The following is a 25,121-nucleotide window of genomic DNA, read 5'->3' as shown; positions in this document are numbered from 1 at the left end:
TGCCCTAAATATTATGTTTATTTGTTTGGCAGGTATTGTGCTTCCTATTGGCAGCTCAAATGGTTCATTGGCAGTAGCAATTCACCTTTAATAACCTACCTTGAGCAGTGTGAGGGTTTGTGTTTTTGGTTTTCTATTTTTTTTCCCCATTTAAGAAGAACTGAAGTGATTTGTTGGGGAATCAGAAAGAAAAGCCATTTAGATTTAAAACACTCCGAGCAGAATTGCTTTTCACAGAAGTTCCTTTGCAATGTCTTTGTCTTTTCAGTGCTTTCTGTAGCACTGTTCCCAGAGAGCTGAACTCACTAACAAGAGGCAGGGATTGTAAGATAAGATGATCAGATACCTCAGTGGGAGCTGTGGGAAACGTGAGTGTCATGGAAAACACAGCTTAAAAAAAAAAAAGAATCCACCACTACCAAAAAGTAAGAAAAAGTCCTACTGTTGGGAAGATCTGTGGATATTATTCTTTGTGTAGTGCCAGAACAAGATCCAGACCCTGGAAGTGGTACTGGTAATTGAGGTGGATGTGTTCTCATGGAGTTTAAAGTTAATGCTCTCTGCAGAGACAGAGGTGAAGGAGAAGAGGCTGATTTTTCTCAGTAGCTTCCAGACTTCTCCAGGACCTGTTTTCCCCAGATAATTTAATTTAACTGCTCTCTGACTCTTAAAAGCAGAATGATAAGCTGGCTTTTGCTGCAGCCTGGATGTCTCCAAAGGGTGGTGAGGATGAAAGGATGTTGTGTCTGCTATTTCCATATGCCTGCACTTGCTGGGTGTAGCACCTCATAGTGAGGAAGAAAAACTGAAGGTGTTTGAACTGCTGCACCAAAAGTGAAGACCTGTTTGCATCACTGCTCTGTCTGTCTGTCTGTCTGTCACCATTTTTGCCAGGTCTGTGTGATTTGTACAGATTTTACACAGCATGGTGAGACATTGCAAGGTCAAATTCAGAACTCCTGCTAGAGCTGTTCCTGCAAGTGACCTCCAAGTTCTTGGGTCTGATTCCATGGCCCTGAAGAGGCAGGCAAGTTTCAGAAGGTGAAATGATGGAGAGCACTGCCTAGGTGCATTTCAGGTCTCAGCTAAAGTTAACATGGTCAGAATTTCTTCTCTGTGGGAGGTGAGGAGCTGTGTCTGATGAAGCAGCCAGAGCAGCAGCACATTGGTACCTCTCTGCCCTCAGCAGTCTGTAGCAAGGTTGCTTCAAGTGCACCCTGGGTGAATTGTGTCTACAAGGCATTCTTTCTGCAAGTGAAGTGTAGGTAAGCTAAATGAGTGTTTATAAAGACACTGTAGTGGCATGTTAGCTGGAGTAAATCTGCCCTGTGCTGTGTGTGAGGAAGTATCTATGGAATTACAGGTTTCTCCTCCCTTGGTCTAAGTGTGGATTCATAGCTCTGGTTCATACTTCAGTTGGTCACCTCCTCTGCATTGTTCTTCCAGTTTCTCTGGAACCACTCTGTCAAGTGTTGATCCATCACTGTCAGTGTGTGTTATTTCATGACTCTCAGGCAGTGAACAACCCTGAGTATGTAGCCTGAGAGGCTTTACAGTGTGTGGGCAGCTCTGACTCATTTGCACCTGTACAGGAGACAAGATTTTATTGTTTGTTTCACATTAGTGCCAGGGGGACACAGGTAGGAGCACAGCCTCCATTTCTCAGGCTCTCAACAAAAGTAAATTTAGTCCTTGCCCCCTAAAGCTCACAGTTCATCCTAGTGCAAACACATTTTATCTGTGGTCAAATGAAAGAATCATTGTTTATCTACCCAGCCTAAGAATCAGAGAATGAAGTGTAATCTTGAGAAGTGGAGAGCAATTTTCACTCAGCCTGAAACAATACTGGGTTGTTCTTCCTTAGGACATTACTAAGTGGTTCTATATATATATATATATATATATATATATATATAGTGGTTTCTAGCTCAAGAGGAAACTGTAGTCATGGCTGCTGCTGAACCTCAGTTTGTGTGGGTTTGGCTCTGACCTCTCCCAGTTCATTTATCCTCACTTTATTTGACATCAGCATCTGGAATCTAAAGGCTACCTACCTGCCAAGCATCAACAGCAAAGTTGTTCTTAAAGTAAAGTGTTGTGTTAGTTCAGCAGCACTAACTCAGCAGTGGGGAAGGGAAGAAAAGGGGAAGGAAGGAGAAAGGAAAGGAAAGGAGAAAGGGAAAAAGGGAAGGGAAAGGTTAGGGAAAGGGAAGAAAGGGAGATGGAAGGAGAGGGCCCTACCCAAAAGTCTTTGTCCAATTTGCAGTGTATTTTGAGCATACACACTACAGTCTGTGCAGGGCCACCTGACAGATAATATGATGGGTTCCAATATGGTTATGCTCTTAGAATACATTTTTCACCACATTTTTCAGTGCCTGGTTATGGGGGGAACCTTTAATTCTGGCCACGTGTCACATCTGTTTGAGTTACACATGCCATGGGATACACATCAGGAAACCAAAAATGACTTGAGGCATCAGAGAACTTTCTGAGCAACATTCCAGCCACTTGGTGCAGCAGTGTGCTCTGAAGCAAATCCTGTCAGGAGACACCCAGGGGAGGTATCTTATGTATTAAATTCATGCAGCAAAGCTGATTGACCCCAGCGGGTTTCCTGGCAAATCCCCAAACCTCTGGGATGATCTAAATCAAGAGGAAAAGTATTTTTTAAGAATGGCAGAATTGCAGTGTTCTAAGTGGGCAGGAAAAGCAGAGCATTGCTGTTAAATGTTTTGTTTTGTTGGACTGTTAGAATAGCTTCTTCATCATCAAGAAAATTTGGTCATATCTATCTAGCAAAATGCTAAATATGTTTCCACAGGGAACATGTCCTTCTAACACTGAAGAAGATATTTTGTTGGGGGCTTTTTGGAGGTGTTTTCTTTTTTTTTTCAACGGCATAGCTGAGTCAGTTGTGGTTTACATCCTGTGAAAGGGCTGAAGCCTTTTTATTTGAAATATTAAATAGCAAATGCCACTTTTCTGCAGATCATCCCAAAGCAAAACACAGGAAGATTCTGTCTCTGGTGGACTCGTGCCAAGCAAGACATCAAATAGCAGCTGAAAAAAATAAAAAAACCCAAATTACCTAAATTTTGCCCCTGTTTGGATAACCCCCAAGTATCACTCATCAGAGGGAAATATTCTCCTCATTAGAGCTCTTTATGTTAAACCCATAAATACTGTCTGAGACTCAGCTAATGCTGATGCACATTAAAGCCCATTGCAGTTTGGTTCCAAAGACTACAAGGTGTTGGAAGAATTCCAGTGCAATATTTTTAGCATGTCACAGATTCTCTGAAATTGAAATGTGTGCTTAGAGATAGCTCAGCTCTGACAAAATGCTGACAGCTTCCCAACTGCCAAACACTTTTCCTGTCTGGGGGCTGCTCTGCTTCCTTGCTTCTCAGTTTGCTGGGATGCCCTGGCCCAGGGATGCCACCTCGGGGAGATGCTGAATGAACTGGCTCTGGGCTGCAGGTTCCAGGCTCCACAGCTTGCCCTGGAAAAGTGCTCTGCAGCTTTCTGCAAGGAGCAGGCAGAGATTTGGTACTGCTTCAGCCTGAGGAAGAGAAAAGAAGTCATTCAAGATGGAAACAAATTTCCCTGCACTTTAAGAACTGTCTTTTTGGTGCTCTGCAACTCTTTGCAAGGAGCAGGCAAAGATTTGGTACTGCTTCAGCCTGAGGAAGAGAAAAGAAGTCGTTCAAGATGGAAACAATTTTTAAGAAGTGTCTTTTTGGTGCAGGGCCCTAGGGTGTGCATCACAAAGGGAGAACTTAGGTTGTGTGGTTGGTTTAGATGCAAAGCAGGGCAGAACCAGGTATTGCATTGCTGCAAGGCAGAAGTTCCTTAAATTTTAGGTGGTGGCTGGTGCCAGGAGATGAAGTGACTTATCCCAGGTTATTCAGAACTCAGCTCTGAGCCCCACTTCCTGGTGTCAAACAAAAAAAAGTGGGATACTTCTTGCTGCCAGCCATCTCCATGGATTTGATGGAGATGGAGTGGGATCAGGTTGCAATGTGGAAGCAGCAGTCTCTTGACACTTGTAGGGTGGCTCCAGGTGCCCCTGTGGGTGGGCTGATCTGGGATGGGGGGAGGCAATGAACTGTTACTAAAGTAGAAGTTCTGCTCCTCTACTGCAGCTATAAAAATAAGCATCTTGTTATATGCCTTAGTTCAGGCACAGAATGCTCAAAGAGGAGAAGCATGTGGGTGCAGTTGTGGGAAATTTGTATTTTCTTAGCTTTTAACCTAAAAAACGCTAAACTTAGATCAACGTCTTTTCCTTTTTTTTTTTTTTTTTTTTAAATTACTGTGGGTTTTTTCTTAGCTTTAACAGGGCATGGCAAAACCCAGGAAACATCTCTCCTGCTTGCTGCCCTTATCTACAGCAGTGTTTCCCTTCCCCTGACTGCACCAGTGCTCCCAGTGATGATAGCTGCTGGTATTTTAATTGGTGCCCAGTATCCTCTGGCTGTCAGCATGCCTGCAGCATTTGGTAGTCCCAGTTGATGGCCATGGGCCACTGGGGTTAATAGGAATGCAGGCAGAGCTGGCCTGGGTCACATCCCTGTGTGCTTCAGGGTGTATAATGTCCCCATGGCCTGCAGTATGTGCTGGAAAGGAGATAAAATAAATCTTTGGTTATCCCAGACTAATTAGAGCTGGTATCATGTCCTGAGGGGATGTGGGGGGAGACCCGGGAGCTGCCCAAGAGTGAAAGCCAGGAGGTGTGAGGCTGGGGAGGAGAAAATGTACTTGTTTCTGCTCCTCTCTCCCTTAGCTCCTTCTTACATCTTAGTGAAATGTCACCTGGATGGAAAACAAAGCAGGAAAAAATGTTCTCTGTTCCTTGGAGCCCCTACCCTTGGCCCCTAAAGGAGGTCAGAAGTGTTTTCTTTCTCGTGTGAGTTTCTTTCTGAGCTGGATGACATGGCAGCCTTGCTTTATAAAACCAGGAGATTTACATTTTTTTTCCTTCTGGCTTGTATTTTATTTTTCTCTCCCCCACACCCCCTTTCCTCCTTCATTTTTGTTTTATCTCTCCCTTGCCTTGCTGGGTCTGGTGCTGTTTTGCCTGCCTCTCCAGCTCTGTGCTCCTGAGCTTCCAATGGCAGGTGTTGCCAAGCCCTTGAAGAGAACATCACTGCCCTTCTCCTCCCCCCAAATTTCATCCTTTTTGATAGCACTGGGCATGCAGCTGTGGGCCACTTTCTGCCACTGGAGATGTGTGGAAGTTGATCCTTTGTGCAGGAACACCTCACAGTGGCATCCCTGGCTGTGCTGAATGTTCTTTTCTCCATCTCATGGGAACTGAGATGTTTCTGCATTACTTGAAGGGCCTGAGAAGTTTCCTGGGGAGAGGCTGTGAAGTGTGATGTAGAACAGTGTTTATGTCATTAACTCCTTGGGATTTTAATGAAAAATACTTCTATTTTGCAGCCCTAATTTTCATTTTCTGGCAGTCTTGGAGTAAGAGGGAAACTGTAAATTGCATAGTCCCTGAGCTGTTGTTTCTGGAGGGAAAGGTGGGCAATTTTGCTGTTTGAAGTGATGATTAGCTGGGCTCTAATTGTGGTATTAGTCAGTGTAATGTCATCAAAGTGGCATTTCAAGGATGAGATGCAGTGAGAACTTAATTCTTTTTTTTTTTCTGCTGAAGTTCTCATTTGAGATGATGGTTGCAGTGAGACTGCAGTGTATATACACCTACAGCTCCCTCTTCTCTGGGCTTCAGAAGTGTGACCTGCAGGGACTGAAGGAGTTGTAGCCCCTCCTGTGTAATGTTTTGGTGGAGGATGGTACAAATCCTAAGCAGACTTGTCCATGGAGTCTTTTCAGGTCTTGTGTTATGCCTTGTGTTTACTTTCTCTCATGTATTTTTCAAGTGGCTTTGTCCAGTCCAGGATGTTCTTCCTTCAGACCACATTTTCAGGGGGTCACACACCATGTGGTGGCCTCCAGCTCCCTTTGGTCCCAAGGGAGTTTCTGGGAGAGTTTCTCAAGTGAATGCTTTGCTGTCTCTTGCCCTGTTCCTTCTCCAGTAGAGCAGAAGTATTCTGGTGACCTCAAAGCTAATGCACTCCAGTGTCTCTGCACAGAGACAAAATCCCCTGTGTCATCTCACATCTGAAACTCTGGAGAATTCTTCTATAGGGAAAAAAAAATTGCCTTATTTCCTTACATTATTGTAGTCTTCCCAAATCTCCTGCTCATACAGATCATATAAGCTTCCTCAGTTGAATATAAGGACATCACATTATCCTGGCATGTAATCAATAAGATGAATAAGTGACAAATAATTTAAGATCTGGATCATGTGGGCTGTGTAGTACTGCTGGGACACATTTGTATTGTTTTACCTGAAACAATTTGAGGAGTGAGACTGCTTTAAAATGATACTGCAGCTCATTCTTCATCACACTACTGTAAATTTAGAGGGGAGGTGTTGGATCCAGTGTAATGAAGATCAGAAGTTTATGTAGGATCTATAGCTAAGAGAAACTCAAGTATTTTAGGACTTGAAATTCTGAAAAAAAAAAAAAAAAGCAGAAAGAGGAGAGGTAAAATGATGTGTTAGTGTTAGTGGTGTGGTATTACACTATAAATTGGTTAACAGCATGGAGTTTAGAAGGTGCTCTCACTGTACTTGTTGAGGATCTGGTCTTTTGAACCTACACCTACTCCAATTAATGCTGTTAATAGCATAATAAGCTATCTTAATTACTTCTAAAAATGTTCTCTTCATTTTCCAGATGGTACCCTGGATATGATGGGAACTTGCCCAGTCAGTTTTGGCCTTCCACGGGCAGATAGGAATCTGTTTGTAAAAGGTTTTAAATCCTCTCTTCCTAATTTCATGTTCTGCTTTGGCCTTGTTTATTCCCAGCTGAATGCCTCTGATTATTTTAGTTGTCATGTGCTCAGCATTTGATGCTCTGCAGTAGAAGTGGAAAGGACTGACTGTGCTGGAAGATGTGGTATGGGCTCCCAGGCAGCAGCACTGGTGGCTTCTTCATAGCAGGGAGATGGCTTTTCAGCTCTGGATGTGAGAAAGAGCTCCTATTTTTTCAGTTTAGCAGCTGGGGGAGAGAGAGGAAGCTTTAAAACATCTAGGGGGAAGTGTTTCATTTTCAAAATGTATAAATAATGTATAAAAGCATAAATGTATGCTTAAAAATCTTTGCTCTCGGAGTTTGGATTTTAGCTGCTTTGATTGCCATACTGCCAGTCTTAGGAGAATCATGTAGTAGCTTATTTTTCATGTTCAAAATATTTAAAAAAAGCAGCCTGCCCTGCCAGCCTTGTTGCTGCTGTTGTTGAAAGGACATGGCATGGTCTCCCTTTCCTTCCTCCAGAAAGCAGGCCCAGGCAGTGCTGTGGGATGGCTGCCACCATAGGCCTGAGAGCTGGAAGCCTTTCTGCTCTTGTTTTCCCTGAAATTATAGATTGGTGTGGTGTGGTGTGGTTTGGTTTGGTTTGCTGACAGGCAGTCAAGCAGTCTTCAGTGAACAGCTCTTGAGAGGATGAATCATGGGAACAGCTATACTTGAGGATGAGGGTTTAGACTGGAGTTTATACAGTTTGCTTAATTGCTTAATAATACAAGGAAGGACTGGGGAAATTTTGACCTTTCATGTGTGGATCTGACTGTAGAAAAGGTTACCTGGTCACTGCAGAGGGGAACAGACCTCTGCCAGGCCATGTTTCTCAACAGTTATGCCTCAAGTAAACAGGCCCTTTGAGCAAGTCCCAGGTTTGACAACTGAAATAGAGATTTTCATGCTTTCAACTAAAGAACAAACTCAAGCTCTCAAACTTGCATCTGGGAAGATGTCAGCCATCAGACTTGTTTCCTAATGAATGGCTTTTGTGTGCTCTGCTGTCATAGCTCTGTACCTCCCTGGTTCTAGATACATTTTTAGTTACTTTCTTGCAGCTTTTTTCTTACTGCTTGGTCCTTTATACATCAGCATGAAGAGAATATTAACTTCTGCCATTCTGTTGGGGTGTCAGCTTCATCTTTAATTGCTGAAACTCTTTCTATATGACTACTGAATGATTTGTATTGTCAGAGAGTCTCAGGCATGAGCCAAGGTCTCATACTTCTAGGATTTTGACAAATGCAAACCAAAGAGACTATATTGCCCTTAAAGAAGCCATTAGACCCACTTTGACCTCTCCATCCTTTCATGTAGAGCTGACATGAAATTTCTCTAAGGTCCAGTTCCATTGATTTTGAAAGCAGATTACAGTGGTAGCCTCTGAGAAGGCATCAGGTGTGTCTGCTTCCCCACTTGGTTATTCAATATTGCAGCTGGAGGTGGGGAGCCCATATGCAATGTACCATCCCCAGGTGACACAGAAGAGTTCATCTGGCTGGGGCTGCCTCAAGCTGTCACAGGTGTTCTTTCATGTACAATAGCTGCCTTAAAATATAAATGACTGCATTTATTCTACCAGTTCTTCTTCCTTCTTTGGAATACCCCAGCTTGAGTTACACTACATATAACGAATGCTCTTGCTCCCTGGAGAATGAGTTTAATTACTGATGGAGGTGGGAAGAGGATCCATCCTGTCTGAGGTGTTAATTTTACCATGCTTTAATAAAGAGGTCAGGTGTGAAAGGCTGCTAAATACATCCCACTTCAGGGTGCTGAATAGAGTGGAGGGGGGATAGAAGGCACTGATATGATGAGGGTTTTGCTGCCTGTAGGAGTATCAGCTTTCCTTCTGCATCTCATTACAGGCAGGCAGGTACCTGGAGACACATGCCAACTATTTTTTTGTTCATTGTGGTTTCTGACATTAAAGGCTTTCCCCACCCAGTCTTCAGAGCAGCAAACCAGCATGTCTCTGAGCTGCCAGTCATCCCTTGATACCACTGATTTCCATTAGAAAGATCAGGATTGTGTCTTCAGTGTGTCTGAAAATCTTACAGCCCTGTGCAGTGGCCCAGGGAGGATGTGGGGCTGTGTCCAGCAGAGGACAAGAGGTGCTACCATCTCTGAACCCTCAGCTGTTTCCTCCTCCTGTCTCTCTGAGTGTGACCAGATTTCTGTCAGTGGTTACTTTCAAAGTCTTGTTTCTGACTAATTTAAAAAAAAAAAAAAACAAACCAAATTTTGACCTTGGAAAACATTTGGGAAGAAAGCAGCAAAAAATAGGCAGGCAGAAGGAAGGTGGGGCTCATAACAAGGTGAGAGAAAAGTGGAGAGAAAGAATGCTGTGAGTGGGGTGGCCAGGACACCCCCAGCTGAGCTGGGTGCCTTGGCCTGCTCACTGGGGCAGAGGAGCAGCTCTGCACTGCCCAGCCTGGGGTGGTTTTCTTAAGACTGAGCTGTCCCACTGCTGAGAAACACTTCAGGGACCAGGCACAGTAGTCCTGGTGCTCTCCAGCCAGCTGTCAGGAGGGCAGTTGGTGACTTTTCCTCCTACTGGCTTTTTCCTTGCTTATTGTCTCTATGACTTGCTGATTCATAAGATGTTCTTGTGAGGTGTGACTCAGAAGCTTCTTTTCAGAAACTTTTCTCCTTATATCTCCTGTTACCATTTCTCTGTAGTGGTCACTTTTCTCTTGCTTTTAAAGACAAACAGTTCAGCTGTGCCACTGCTGTCCTCTGCATCCCTGAAGTCTGGTGTCATACTGGAAAAACACAGAGTTAAATATTAACATGTACTACTGAATGTTCCCACTGAAAAAAAAAGTCAGGAGCATTTCCAAGTAGTGAAAGCAGCAAAAGTCAACTGCAGGGAAGGAAAGTCTGCTCAGCTTTTAAAACTAGAGCTCTCCTGATCATCTGAGCATGGGTAATCCTTAGAAACTGGGAGTCATCATTTCTCAAGTGCTCTCACCCAGACTGCTTCTCCTTACCAGCTGATAGACTTAAGGGAAGAATCTCATGTGGTGAATTAGTGCTGGAATGTATAATAAGTGTTTTTAAGGTAAGAGGCTGATTATTTTTTTCTCCTCCATTCCCTCTCTGCTTTGTCTTGGCAATGGAGGTTTCATTGTTTGTTCAGAAGGGCCACACTAATGAATGTTGTTTGATATTGATGCTGCAGGAACTCCTGAGGCATACTGAGATCTGAGGGTTATAAACACACACAGCCACTTCCCTTTATATTAGCTGGGGACCTCATCAGCTGAGGCTGCAAATGTGGCATTTTCTTCTGCTGACTTGAAATGTCACCACCACTCTGCTGGAACAAAAAGGGGCACAAAAGAAATGGTTTTGGTGAAGAAGCCTCTGTCACTCTTAGCAGTTTGATGTACTGAGAACACATCTGTATTCTGTCTTGCTGGTTGTCTCAGGTGCTGAGGAGGCTTCTGCCTCAGTGCACTGGGAACCCCTGCTCAGAAAGTGAAGCTCTGATGTTTGCAGAGCAGTCAGGTGGTGGTGAAGCAGGAGCAATCGAGCCTAAAATCCTGAATTGCAAGGGCTAGATTGCTTCATGGGAAGTCTGTGTGGTGCCATTGCTGAAGCTTCTCTCTGTGCATGCAAAATCTGGGCACACAGAGAGGCAGTTACTCCTTTCAGAAAAAAAAAAATCCTATCTTTTTTTCTTTTGTTTTAATTCTGATGACTTTTTTGTGCAGCAGCATCCAGCATCCAGAGAGGTTTTGGTGTCTGCAGGAGGTGTGAGGTTCTGCTCACAACCAGGCAGGCAGATCAGTCAATAAAACCAAGCCATGCAAGGCAGGAATTGCCTGGAAGAGACCTATGAGGCTATCCAGCCCTCCTGCCTGCCAGTGGGTGATTGCTTCAGCTGCATTTGCTCTGGAGCCAGGTGAATACCTGAGGAAAAGCCAGGATCACATTTGCTGTCCAATATTGGGGCTTCAGTTTTACACCAGGGCTGGCTTGGACCCTCACAAGCAGCTATAGCCCAGAGAAATTTTTTTTTTTCTGGGTTGTTTGGTTGAAAGTGTAGGCAAGGGTCTGGAGAGCATCTGATTGCACAGGTGTGCAGCTCTGCTGTGTGGTTTTTATCTTGTCCATGGAGCAAAGGCAAAAATCTGTGAGTCAGTTATCAATGGGAGTGTGAGTTTGGCAGCGTGGGAGGGCTGGGCTGTTCGAGCAATTGGGAGAACAAAATGGTTACTTTGCTTGACCTCAGGGAGGGAATCTTACAAATGCAAAGAGAACAAAGGCCTCGCAGCGCTCTGGCTGTGTGTGACACAGTGGGAAGGCTGAAGCGAGCTCCCATTTCCTATTAAAGTAGCGTCCCGCATGCTCCCGGAGCAGGCTGGAAGGCTGGGATTTAGCTCCCCGGGACCTGGTGCATCTCGGCCTGGCACAGGCACCCGAGGTCTCAGTGGCCAGAAAAGCAGACAAACACGCTGCTGGTGGGGTTCTAAGCAGCTTCATCTGGTGACTGCTCAAGGAATTGCAGGCACGTTTGTTTCATTGCCTTAATTTCTGGTGTTTTTCCCCTTTGTTTATGATACTGTTTCCTTACCAGTGTTTGAATAGAAAAAGAGCTCGGTGGCAAATTATGTGGGTGCCCCACTCCTTTCCAGACCTGACGTGTTTGTATATACAAAGAATTATGGAGGAATGATGACCAAAGAAGCTCAAAAATTCTTTGGTAGAGCTTGTCAGATTTTTAATTAATGGGCATATAGCAGAGGGAGTGAAATCTGTTCCTTAATACCATAATAGGCAGTGCAGTGCTTCTGCCTCTCTCTGTCAGCCTTAGCAGACGGATTTATTTTTGGTAATGAGACATTTATCTCCTCTGCATCTATTAAGAGGCAGCTCCAGTGTAAAAAATCAGTTGGAAACAACAGGAAAAAGTTGAGCGGTGAAGTGTGTTTCTTTTGGAGGCTTCTCCCAGCTCTGTCAAGGCCTGGGGATCCTTTTTCATTTTGTTTTGGTGTATTTTTGCCTTGCTGCAACTTGCGTTTTGGGATTATTTAGGTGCTGTTCCAACAGTAGCAAACAAGGGTACAAATATTTAGATAGTGTAGAGAGGAGTAATGGAATTCCTTTCAGGGCAATAATCAATGTACTGTTGGTGTCAATAATTTGTTATCAACACCTTTCTGTGTGTGTATCCTTTAGGACCTTTTGTTAGCTCCCTACCTGCTTGGAGCCTGTTGCAAGCAGACTTGCTTTTCTTCCTGAGCATCCTTGAAGCAGTCCACAGAAAGCCAGGGGTGAGTGGCAGCCTGATCCAGCTCACCTGGTGCCACAGAGAAGGAATTGGGATGAAAACATGCCATTAGGCAAAACAGTATGGGCTCTGCATGTGTTGCTGGGCCTGATGTTAGTTAGGAAAGTATTTTCATACTTGTGGACTGAGTAATTAATGCCATATTTAAGCAGGTAACCAAACAGATTGTTTTCCTGGATCCATCCACAGGGAAGCATGTGTGGGCTCTTATTGAATGCAGTGGGGTCTTTGCAGGCATTTGTTGCAAATCCTGAGTGATATCTTAGGTGCCTTTTTAATAGGTTTTCAAAGTGTTCTGTAGCATTGTGGGGGTGGGATGTAATTTTCCTGCTTTTAGGTTTCTAAGTAAGATTTCTTTAAAGAAGCTGTCTGGTGCCAGGAAGATTATTTTCAGAAGCTGCTGTGTGTTCATACTATGAGAACCCTTCAAAGTATTTGTGATTCACAGCAGACATTCCTTTCAGTCAGGGTTGATACCCAGCTCCTAAAGGTGACCCAAGACTTAGCAGCTTGATGCAAGGACTGTTTGGACTCCTGAGCTGATCAAGTGCTAATTACAAGAACCACAACCTGTGTAGTAACAACCACAGCTAACAAACACCACCAGGTTACTGTTCCAGGGGAGCTCTGTCATCCAACTCCCTGAAACAACTTTTCCATGGAAGAAATTGCATCCTCCATGGCAGAGATTCTCTTCAGTACTGTACAAATCCTACAATTGTCCTTACCTCCCCATTGCCCTTCACCCTTCTGTTCAGTCACAGAAGTTATTCCCCTCATTTGGCTCCTGCTGAGGCCTCTCTGTGCTACAAACAATGCTACCCTTTCTTCCCCCTGTCCTCCTACACATGCTTTTGAATGATTGCTGGGATTACAGCCCTCATAAGGCTACAAGGCAGAAAAAAAAATGTCTCTCTTCATCATCAGCTTCATTTTGCAATCTTCTGTTCTTTCCATTACCCAAGTTTGGTGTAGGACCTTTCAAAAGCATCTCTGCTGCTTCTGTGCTTACGGATGCTTTTAGTTTAAAAAGACTTGGAAAATCAGTGACTAAGTTGAGGAAAATGATTTAATTTCATTGTCTGCTGTGAGCTGGACCCTCAGTACCTTGCACAGGGACTGCTTTCCTTTGTGATGCTTTCAAAATAAGAGAGAGGGTGAATCTCTGTCTTGTTCTTTCTCTTTCCTCCCTTTTATCCTGCACTCAGGTCTTAGGGCTGACTCTGTGTGCTGCAGAGCTGGGCATGTTTTTCCTTCCCAGGAGGTGTGGGAAGTGACAGCCTTCCCATTATTTCAAGTGGCCCAGCAGCCACCCTCTGATGTGCCAGACAAATTTTTGCAGGCAGGGATTGAGACAGTGTTAGACACCTGTGGGGAGAAGGATGGATAGATGTGCTCTTTGTGTTCTATTAAGTGTGTGCTTCTGTAGAGAGTAAGCATGACATCTATTTCTTATTAATCTTATTTATTTATCTCATGTGGATCCTGTTTGCCAGCCTGCTACAGAGTTCAGCTGTCACAGCTGCACAGTTCTGCTCCAGAAAGTTGTAGCCCTTGTTCCAGGGTTCACTGCAGCCTTTCCTTAGAAGGATGACAAACTGTTGTCATTCCAGAATTTGTGTAAAACCCTGAAGCTGGAAACACCTTCATTGTGCTCAAAATAGTACAGGAGAATACCAAGTCCTCTGGAGCCACTCCAAGGCAGGAGCTCATTTTGGAAGAACCTGTGTTCCCATGGCTCTTAAAACTTTGCCTGAGCCTCAGGAGTGAGCTGTTTAGTAATAATAAAAAGGAGAAATAATAATGCTCCAGTTGAATGATCCCTCTTGATGAAGAGGCCCAGCATGCAGCTACAAAGGTGAAGGTGAAGGTCTGATGTGGTTGGAGAGAGGCAGACATCAAAATCAGAGAAGAATAAGGAGATGTTCTTACCCTTTCTGTCACAGAATAGCTCATAAGGTACAAACCATCTCTGTTTAAGCTTCCTCCTGGGTTTTTGGAGTTGTCCAGATATGTCAGGTCCATTCTCTCTGCCAGGTCTTCCAACTTGTTTCTGCTTCAGTGCCCAGCAGGTGTGGCAGGAGCATTGGTTGGGAGGTTCAACAGGACACAGGTGAAAACGGAAAAGCTCCTGGTGAACAGGAGCAAAGGGTGCTTTGGGAGGGGGCAATGAAATGGAATAATTATGGATGAGACTTCTGCCTGAGATGCAGGGAAGGCTGCCCAGAATATCTGCTGCTATCCCCAGCAGCTTCCAGTCCTGCAGCATCTTTCTCCTGGGGCTCTAGGGGATGCATTTGGCTGCTCTTACTTCAACATCCAAACATTTCACACTTCTAAGTCATTTAGAAAACGTACTTGAGCCCTAAAATAGTCCCTCAGTCAGAACATATGTTCTGTACATTTTGCATGCTACTTATTTTAAAAGTTAATAATTTAGGTACTGTACTCATGCCTTGCTCAAGCTGCTTGGGAGCTGAATGGCTCCCAGCATGGTGCTTGCCAGAAAGGAAATCTCTGCATACTTTACCCTCACCAGACCGTTTTGCAAGGGGTGGGTGGCATCCTGGGTACTTTCTTCAAGCTGTAAATCAGCAGTGTAAAAGCAGAATTCTGTGTTGCTGTTCCTGCCTTCCTAGCTGTGAGGAATGTGGTTGCCATGTGTGTCTGCTCCTCGGGGGTATCCATAGGAAGTGTGTGTCAGTGAGTGGGCTCTGCTGGGCTCTGAAGGAATTTTTCCTCCATGGCATCCCAATGGAAACAGCAGTCCCTTGGTGCTCTGAATTAACAGTAGGTAGGAAGGGTTCATCTCAGAGTTACTTAGCTAAGGGCAGCACTTACTCCTGTTCATAATGTTTGCCCCAAACTTAGGCATTCTGCTGTCTTGTGGGATGGGAAGTTCATGATTTTCCTTGAGCAGTCTTGCTCAGAGTTTCAGGGTATGTGCACCTTGCTGTTCTCAGCCTTTGACTCTACATTCCAACTAAAAACATCTCTTTTAAGGGATCTGACTTATGTTTTTATTTGTGAATTGTGGCTGAGAGCATGGGGTGATTTGAGTCAAGAAGTTTCAGTGCAGGTAAGCAAGTTGGACACATGGCACACAGCCTGTGGTCAGCATGGTACAGGGGGGAGAAATAGTAACCTTTGTGTTAGGAGTAACAGCACCAGCATGAGAAAATCAGATTATGGCTTCAGTCAGGCTTTGGGTGCTCCCATGGCTGAAAGATTGGCTTTGGACAGGGGTTTGATGCAATACAAGTGTAGTATTGGAAGGGAAGATCCAGGTCTGGTGTCTCTGTTATTAGAGTTCCTCCATTGGGAAGAACAGTGTTACTTTTCCCTCTCTACAGACAGTAAGTGAGAAGCCAAGAGCTGAAGGACAGAGGCAGAGTGCCAGGTGAGCCAGGCATGAGGCAGAATGGCTCTGCTGCTGGAAAGGCCTTCAGGCACCAAGAGCTGCTATTGCCTGCTCTTGAAAACATGGAGAGAAGTGCCTGTGCCAGGTGGGGAGGTTGGCAGGTGAGTTCCCACTCTGTGGCTTGAGAGCAAAACCTAGATTTAACCTTGAGCAGAGATGCTGAAAACAGATCTTCTTTAAGATCCCATTGAAATGCTCTTAAACACCTTTTCCAGCTCTGTCTTTCTGGGCAGCACTGCCCTCAGCTGATTCTTAGGCACTGCCTGCAGGAAGAGCTGGGAAAAGGCCAACCTTTTGTCCTGGTCCTGACTCCCCTGGAACTCTGCATCAATCACAACATTTTTAGCCATCAATCAAGCTGTCATTTATGTGACAGGATAGGAGAACTTAACTATCTGCCAACTTCCATGGTGGTTTTAGCCTGTTTAGAACACACTTGAAAGTTTTGGAAGATGATGAGCAGGAGTTCTGTGTTTCCATGGTTTGCCTTATTTTAACCTGTTGTGGAATCTACACCACAGCTGGGCCTGGTGTGTTAGATCTAACCATATTCCTGTCTCCAGATGTTAACAGCAGCACGTTCAGGTCTCTGCATTTCAGCAGCTCAAGTGGGTGTTGCAGGAAGCTTGGCACTGTTTCTCTTCTCAGATTAATAAACACAGATGATGTTACCTTGGGTTTCATGTAGACATGGAGGTTCCTGCCTCATAAAAGCAGATTTGTGGATGAATGGTGACTCTTAGCTTTAAAAGATAACAACAGTACTTGAAGCAGATGGGCTAGAAATAATGGTCAAATTTTCCAGCAGAACTCAGGATGGCAGTTTCATTTATTTTAGACTGTGAGAACATTTTATAGTTCATTTTTTTCTAACAGCTCCATTAAAATGTTATATTCTGTAACACCTACTCCTGTTTTTTCTTTCCCAGGAGGAGCCCAGAACATACCTGTGGAGCTGTGACTTCTCTTTCTCCAAGCTCTGCCCAAGGTTTGTACTTGATGCAGTTACTCTTCCCAGTATTCATCTCCAATGCATTGTGGAAACTTAGAGAGCAGTGAATTTCAAAGCTATTGGCAGGAGATGACTACTTCCTGGGTTGTTGAATGCAGTCTTTTAATCACAATACAAAGCTCAAACACAGAAAGTTGCACTGAATCAGAAGTAGATTTGAGAACTGAGGTTCAGCACTGCCCATCCTGACTGGTGCTGGGGATGCTCAGGACTGAGCTGCCTGCTGATGGGCAAACACTTGGTTTCAGAGGCTCCAGCAGCAGAACAGAGCTGTTTACCAGCACCTCTGCACTGACTTCAAAAATCACTGTCTGTTAATTACTCTTGATTGCCTGAGGCTGTACCCTAACTCATTAGTCACTCCTGGGCAAATACTGTGGCATAATGGAAGCACTGAGTCCTCCCTCTGAGCCTTCCTGCCTCTCTGTAAGGAGGTCTTGGTTTCTAATTAAGCACTGACTGAAGGCTGGGCTGCTTCTGCTCAGCACCTTGGTACCTGAAGCAGCTTTGCAGAATTGCCTGACACAGAGAAGGTGTTTTCAGCAGATGTGTAAAATATGGACCTAAAAATAGGATGACATAGTAAATAAGAAGCTGATGTTCAGGGGTTCAAAGCTGCCCTTGCTGTCTGGTTTGTTGTGTAACTTGGAAGAACTGGAATAGCTCTTGTGGTGATAATTGGTAACATATGGTTGCAGAGCTAAGAAGAAAGAAGGGAGTTTTTCTAGAAGTGTTACTCCAAAAGCCCATAATACAGCATGGTGTTTCTGTGTCTGTGTTTTGTTCTGAACTAATGCAAAAAAATATATAGCCTAGTGATTAATTTCTATATGATTCTGTGTGACTGCAAAATTCCTGAGTGAATTTCTTGGTTTCTGATGAACTCTGCATGTCAGCTCCCTTGAACATAGGACATGAGGCACTAAAACCCAGAGAAAAAATGCCCAGAGTGGTGTGAAGTGTGGACAGAACCATTCCTGTCTCTGCAGCCAACAGCAAGAGAAAGCTGAGATTTGAAATATTTGCTTTGAATTAGGTTTGCATCAGGATCTGGAGGGAGATAACTTAGAGAAGGCACAGGGATTGGAGCTGAGCATCCAAATTCAAACCTGGAGAGAGTAGGTAGAACCATTCTCAGTGCCATCATGTTCTGTTGGACCACTTCAACTCTCGCACCCTTTAGCTTTAAAACTGCAGTGTCACCAAACAGCTGCATTTTTGTTTATTTCTTTTTTTTTTAATCCCAGAAGCTTCTGACAGTCAGCAAGGATTTCATCCAAACAGTCTCAGTGGGCATTAGCAGGCAGCTTGTTCCAGCAAATGCATTATTACTTATTAAACATTTATACAACAGCATCAAGTTAGACAGAGATTCCCAAACATAAATACTGCTTGTTCTTTGCACTGCAGAGCCTCTGGTCTAAATCATGCCTGGCTGATGAGATACAGCACAGCTGCTTGTAGGAGGAGGGGTGAGAAATGTCTGAAGGCCAAGTGATGGCTGAGAGGATGGTGGCTGGAGAAGAGGATATGCAGGTCTAGGAACTAACAAATCAGAAGGTGTAAAAAGTGTGAAAGGAGGAGCTGGAGCAATATAACAAGTTGAGGAGGTAGTAAAGAAAGGAACAGCTGTGAGATAAGCCTGGACAGGAATGGGCAGGATTGGGCAGGATTCTCTCTTGACACTTTTTAACATTTAAGCAGAGATGCCTTCCCTATCCAGATGTGATCTGCATCTTGCAGATTTTGAGGATGGGACACTTGGGGTGGCTTTCTCCCAACATTCTCTGCATTCCAGCAGAATGGAATAAAGGAATGGAATAAATGGAATAAAGGCTGTGAAAGTGTCTTGAAAAGCAGTATAGATACTTTCTTTGGTCTGCCCTCACCAAAATGCAAGTGTTCCTTCATTGCCTATATTTCCCCCCTGTGCTCCACCTGGGAAGTTTCTTTTATTGATTTAGTGTTTCCAGAGCTAGAATTATTTTCTTTAGGTTAATTCTGAATTCTTGAAGCTTCATGCAGTTTTCCTAGGTTTTTTTCTATTTTATTTTTACAGCAATATCAAGGCATTAAAAAAAAAAAAAAAAGGTGGTACAGATGTTTTTATCATTTGCCTGGAATCTGTGCTAGATGGGAGCTGCAGGAAGCACTTTGCAATGAGCATCCAGCCAAATGGAAGCTCAGTCCATTTGTAAGTCTAGTGGGCTGTTTGGGAAGAAAGAAATAATTTTATTAATATCTGTGGCTGGGTATAAGAAAAACTGTCCAGGGCACTGGGTTGCTTTTAAAAAAAAAAACAAAAAAGCCAGATTCTCTGGTCTGGAAAACCAAAGTGAGAGAAAGAGTAGATGAACCAGAGTGATAGTTGGTGTTGAGAAAATTGTGGCAACTTCCAGCAGCAGCAGTGAGTGCTTTTCCTCCTGTCTGTGGGCAGCACAGGGAGCAGCAGGGCTTGGAGCAGGTCTGACACAGCCAGAGGCATCATTCAGTCCTGTCCCTGTTGCTGGGAAGCTTTTAGCCTGTTAGAACTAGTGAGTGCAAGTTCTCAGTAGCCTGTAAAAACAGCTTCATGGCAGTGCTACAAAATCAGTTGAGTTTCTGCCAGTTTTGGTTGTGATTTTATCAGGGATTTGGGCATAATGCAGGTACAGTGAAAGACAATTGCCACTCAGCATCCGACCTTGATACCTGCTTTTGGAACACAGAGCATGAAGTGACTCAGCTCAGGTCCTGGAGAGAGAGACTGGGTAAGGCTGGACATGAAATGAAAGGCTTCACCTGGGGCTTTCCAGTGCCCATTCTGTCCCTGCAACAAAAGCCACATGTGGCATTTGGAAAGGCAAATTTTACTTTTCCCCCAGCACTGTGCTTCCCCTTCCCAGACCATTTCACTTCTCTGTCCTTTCCCTCATGCAGATAGCAGAGGGATTACTCAAGATTTGGCTGAAGGCTGCAATATTTATCAGAAGGTGGGAAGTCACAGGCTGGGTTGCTGCTTGCCCAGAGATAGGAGATTCAGGAGTGATGCTGCCAGGAAAGGGACATCCTGTCCCCAACTCTTGTTCTGCCAGCAAAGTGAGGGTCACACTGCCCATCCTGCAGTTCTGCTGCAGGCACAAGTGCCCCAGCCTCAGGGTACAGAGAACCAGCTACTGGGGTCTGATTTGAGGAACATGAAAGAGTGAAGTCCCCATCCACAAGTACTTTGTGGACTGTTTCTTGTTGTCTTTTTCATGTTGCTCATGGGAGACTCCTCCAGAGCAGTAACAGGATTGATGTAACTGATAGCATACTTTTACATCAGAAATAAATTCTGTTATTAAGCCTGTTTAAACTCCACAGCTCAGGGTCTCTATCCCATGATGTACCAGTAAAGACAAATTAGAACAAAATTCATCCTAATATCCAATTGTCTATATTACCCTTTGAATGCAGGGGAAGTCCTTCCTATACTTAACAGACCACAATTGCCCTAGAATTGACCTAATCCCTGTTTTCATAAACTTTTTTTTGGGAGGAAGCATCTCAAACAGCCACTCTGAAGCCATCCCAGTACAACTCTTCTGTGGCTGTGCTACACCATCAGTCCCATCATGAGCCACAAAAAGTTGGAGTTGTGGGATTCCTTCCATCTGAGATGAAAGGAGCTGTCCCCAGCTGGTCAGAGTAATTACACTGGGTTTGGGTTGGGACTCTGAGGTTTGGGCTTTTTTTCTCCAGCCTAGGTGGGCTGGGGAGAGAAAACCCAAACTTTTCACAAACCACACTAGAAGAAAGTTTGGTTCCCTGGAGAGGAAAGCCACTCCCAAGCAGAGTGCTTTCAGGGTGGGTGGGGATGTTATCTGGGAGGGAGAAACTTCCCAATCCAAAAACCAGATTTAGACTGTTGAGGTTTTTTTTGCTCAAGACCTCTGGTGCTTGATCACGTTGCCTCAGCCCTCCAGATTTCTGAGCTAGGTTGGACTCAGGGTGGTTCTGTGAAACCTTTCTTTCTTGTGCATTTCTTGCGTGGCAGTTTGTGCTGATCCCAGGCAAAATGAACCTTGTCTTGTGTGGTTATGGCCGTGGGCAACTTCTGGGCTCTGGTGGGAAAGTGCTTGTTTTATAAGAGAAGGAATTTCTTAGTACCTGTTAGGCTGCAGGTTGAGAACTTCCCCTGAAGTACAGTGCTTAAAATCCAGGGTTGTGTCTGATTTCTGAGGCTGATCTGCTTGCAGTAGCCCTTTATCATCTCTTAGGGTGATGGGAGAGCAGTCAGGATAGATGTTTGTCCACCAGCAGCTTTGGCTTTGGGAAAGCTCAAAGCTTTTTTCCAAGGCAAAGTGTACAAATGGCCTGAAAAAAGTCAAATGTAGCAGAATTTAGGAGAGACCCCATGAGCCCCCTGATTGTGTGATAGAAACAGTGGTCTGGAGCCAAAGTGAATAATCTGGGGATTAATAAAATCTCTTTCCAAAGATAACAGCATCACTGGGAATGCAGTGCCTGCCACCCCAGAACCAAAAGCCATGGGGTTGTTGTGATACAAGTAGCCCCTCAGCTCATTTGTATTGCACCTCTCAATAATTAATTTGATATCATTATGAATGTTCCCAAAAGGAAACAATGGCTGAGGCAAAATGTAAAACAAAATGTGACAAGAGATAATGTGGAGTTTTAATGGCAGGATTAACTGAATTATGAATGAATTTCAGAATGGGGGGAAAAGTTTTTCACCCCTCACCTGTGAAATCCCTTCTTTTCCTTGGAAGAATTGTTCTCCCACTCTGTGTCTCTCTGCTTCCCTAATCTCAATCCCTTGGTTCTCCTTTCCTCCTCATCTCTTTGCTCCATCCAATGGAAAGAGGACACAGAATTGGGAGGAACTCACACCCCAAACCTGATTTATTATTATTATTTTGAAAATAGGTTTTTTGAGTAAGACCAGATACAAACTGTTGGGTTGCAGCTGGTGCTGTTGTGGTGTCAGCTCCCCGTGCAGGTGTGACCCAGGCACTGGGCAGCTGGAGGAGGGCTGCTTGTCCCTTCAAACACTGCAGCACCTCTCAGATCTGTAGAAGCACTTGTGTCTGAAAGCTTTGTGCTGAGTTCAGAGGAAAACATCATTTAGTGAACCACTCTGCAACAAACAACCCAGGGATTTCCTGTCCACCTACTGAATTATTTTAGGCTTTACTGAGTCCCTGTACAAAGAGGGACACAGAAGCAACTCAGAACATCTCCCATCCCTCTATTGGTGTCTGGTTCATCCCCTGAACAGAGGAGCTGGTTGTCCCTTGGTGTTGTCTGAGCAGCCAGCTTCCCACCATGCTGCACCTCCCTGAGTTCCTCCACCAGCACTTCCCTTAATGCCTTCTGACAGAGGAGGTGTAGCTGCAACTGAGTGAAGATAATGAGATTTTCCCTAAAGCCCTCTTGATTCCTCTTGATTTACCAATGACTTTTAATTAATAGAGGGATAGAAGGGGTGGGGGGAAGAGAGATCTCACCAGTGAAGCCTCAAAGCAGGGAAGGTAGGACTGCAGCTAGGAAAACTGCCTAAAAAGTTGTTTTTCATCCTGCTAGTTCTCTAGCAGTAGGTACATGGTAAAAGTAAAGGGGAGAAAGGATAAACCTGTTGGGAAACAGTGACAAAGGACACTCAGGATCACAGCTTGCTGGTCTGAATGGGTCAAAGACCTGAGGATTATTGATTACAGCCTATGCAGGAGGAGGGAGAACATCTCTTCTTCTTCTAGTATCCCCTGGCTGCTGTGTGCTCTTTGGCTTGGGTGAAGGGAGAGGGGACAGGAACGAGAAACAAAGCTTTGTTTACTCCATTTCTCAGCCTGCTACTAGTGAAACACTCAGAGTTTTCTAAAGGCTGTGAAACAGACCAAAAAGTCTGCTATTTACTAGTTTCTGATGGTCACATTTCTTGTACAATCTGGAAGTCTTGACCAGCCCAGGGTTTAGAAACAAGGTTTCTCTTTGTGAGGCTCTTCTGCACCTTTCAGGGACCGTGTGGCAAAGATGACATCAGAACTTTCTTTTTAAAACAAAGAAAAACTCTGACAAACAGCACCAGACCTTAACCTGGGTTACTTAGACAAGAAGCAACCAAAAATAGGCAGCATCTGTATTCTAGAGGGAAAGCAGTAAATATTTATCTGTCCTTTCCTTCCCTTTGAGATAAACACGTAAGACTCTGCTGTCATTCAGATAATCTCTGTTTCTACACTACCCCAGGTCTTTAAGGCAGACGTCTATTTCCTATTACAACCATACAGAGGCCCTGAACTAAAATATTTGGCATGCCTTTGCTGGCCTCCAGGAAACATTAAACACACAAAGACAAACGGCTATGAAGCCTCTGTTTAAAATTAGGGGCAGAAAAGGGAAGGGGAATTGGGGGCTGCTTTTCTCAGACCTGATCTGAAAGGGACTTCAAGCCCATGTGCTTATTTTGCATAAAGTATCTCATTGTTTGTCACTATTAATTAAGACCAGCTGCTGAAGCAGCAGGAATGATGCCTTTTGCCACACAGTGAATCCTTGGTCAGTACAAGGGTATTTCTTAAGTATGTCTCTTAATGTCTTGTGAAAAAAGAAAAACAAATCCCAAACCCACACAGCTCATAACCTTGACTGCACAAGCTGTTTGCTGGTTGCTGCTGAAAGAACAGCCCTCACCTTGTCTGCTTACAGTGAAAAATGCCATTTCAGACATAGCATGGTTTGGGTTGGAAGGGACCTTAAAGCTCATGGAGTGCCAACCCCCTGCATAGGCAGGGACACCTCCCACCAGCCCAGGCTGCTCCAAGCCCCATCCAACCTGGACTTGGACACTTCAGAGGAGGAGGAGGACTCTATATAAAAGGCACTTAGGTGTTTAAAGTTTGCCCCAATGGGATTTCACTATCAGAATGCAAAATCCTTGTTTATTCATTATCTCCCCGTGAAGAGACCTCTCATGGTTCTTACACCCTTCTTTTGTCTTATCTGGTTTTGAGGTGATGCTATCAGTCCTAAATGTTGCTGTTTGTGAGCTTGTATTTGTTGTTTGCTGGGGACTTGCTGGTGGCAGTCATTTGAGGAATTATTACATCACAGACAGATTTCAGCTCTGTAAGGCACACATCTGTGTGCAGCAGTCCTTGTGGGGAGGAGAGGGAAGATCTTTTTTTGAGCTGAACTACAGCCAGTGTCTGTAAGAAGCACTGCAGAGGAAGAATGAAAATCAGAAGAAAAATTGTTTTTCTTACTGAGATTCCAGAACTAAATCATTTTACACCTAAGAAACTTAATCAGAAACTGCCTGGACATCCTCTTCCTTTCTAGAGCAGCTGTTTCCACTCTGTAGTTTAATGAGTGGGCTGAACTAAAAACTTCGGGGAAGGGCTTCCCCTTCCCTCCCCCCTCCTTGGCATCCCCACCTAAGGGGCTGCACTGCACTGTCCTGCTCTGTGCTCCTCTGAATGAGTGACTGCCTGTGGCTACATCATCTTCTCAGCTGGTTAAGCTCCTTAATGCAAGCTTTTTAAAATTTTCCTGGACACTCAACTGATGTGATTTTGGCTGCAAGAAGTAAGTATTTAAAACCTCGGAAGATTTAAGACGTTTCCAATCTCTTCTGAATTTTTCTGCTATAAATAACATGTGGAGTATCTGTTGGCTTTAGAGGTAGATGCTGTTTGCATTGCTGCATTTTACATTTTCCTGCTAACTGTTTGTACCTCTTCTTAATGATTTATGAATTCCTTGAAGCTGCAGCTGAGATTCTTGGAGGGAAGTAACCCAAAGGGTGTTGTGTATGATGTGCAGTGGAAGGTATTGATTTCCTTTAACTATGTAACAAAACAAAACCTACTTATCACCACAGATGTGGTTTCCAAACTACTCTGAGTCCCCTCTTCCTTGATTTATCTCTGCCTGCTGAGTGATTTTTTAAAATCTTGGTTGTATGGTTTTTATTCAATGTCTAATCAGTCCCTCTTATGTGTGCTGAGAACATCTGCTTTGTGAGTTCCTGTCTCCTTTCACAGCACTACAAGAATTTCTCTGTTTTTCATATGCTTTCTCATAGGAAGCAGAACTTGGAAAATGGGGAAAGCAGCAGCAGTTTGGGTTTTGTTGGGGTTTTTTTTGCTGGTTTTCTTTCGGCACTGGATTACATTCACTCAGCTCAGCAAATAGCAGAATTCCCTCTGGAATACTGGGAAGCAGCCCAGACTCACTACAGTTGCAGTTTGCTGGGCTATTCTTGGAGCAGGGTTTTTCTTTTTTCCTCTCTCTTTTATGATCTGCTGAAATTCTTCCTGTTGTAGCTGCATTCCTGATTGATTCCCTTCTCAGACAAGCACCTCCTGCTTGTTGAGTTCCACCAAATGAACATCCTGAAGCAAAAGTAAAGGGGATGCCATGTGCCTAACTGTAAATCCAGGGTGAGGAACTTAAGGCTTCTTAATAACTGAATTGGGGTCTGAGATTATTTTAATTTAACAGAATATCAAGGCTGAC

General features: G+C 44.2%; 1 protein-coding gene across 50 annotated transcripts in view; it reads left to right on the top strand.

Moving 5' to 3' along the window:
* Positions 1 to 25,121, top strand: part of SORBS1 (sorbin and SH3 domain containing 1) — a 168,298-nt gene that overhangs the window by 50,967 nt on the left and 92,210 nt on the right. For 37 of the 50 annotated variants that reach the window (XM_071748028.1, XM_071748026.1, XM_071748057.1 and 34 more), the window contains exons 2-3: positions 12,075 to 12,169; positions 16,537 to 16,595. In XM_071748028.1, the coding sequence (XP_071604129.1) occupies positions 12,075 to 12,169; positions 16,537 to 16,595 (154 nt within the window). Of the gene's footprint in view, positions 1 to 9,784; positions 9,952 to 12,074; positions 12,170 to 16,536; positions 16,596 to 24,066; positions 24,189 to 25,121 lie in introns of those variants that run through there. The other 13 variants (XM_071748041.1, XM_071748053.1, XM_071748066.1 and 10 more) reach the window with 4 other exon arrangements.

This window comes from Heliangelus exortis, chromosome 7, assembly GCF_036169615.1.
Source record: "Heliangelus exortis chromosome 7, bHelExo1.hap1, whole genome shotgun sequence".
Taxonomy (NCBI): domain Eukaryota; kingdom Metazoa; phylum Chordata; class Aves; order Apodiformes; family Trochilidae; genus Heliangelus; species Heliangelus exortis.
The sequence above is the reverse complement of the archived record's forward strand: the minus strand, read 5'-3'. Positions and strand labels throughout refer to the sequence as shown.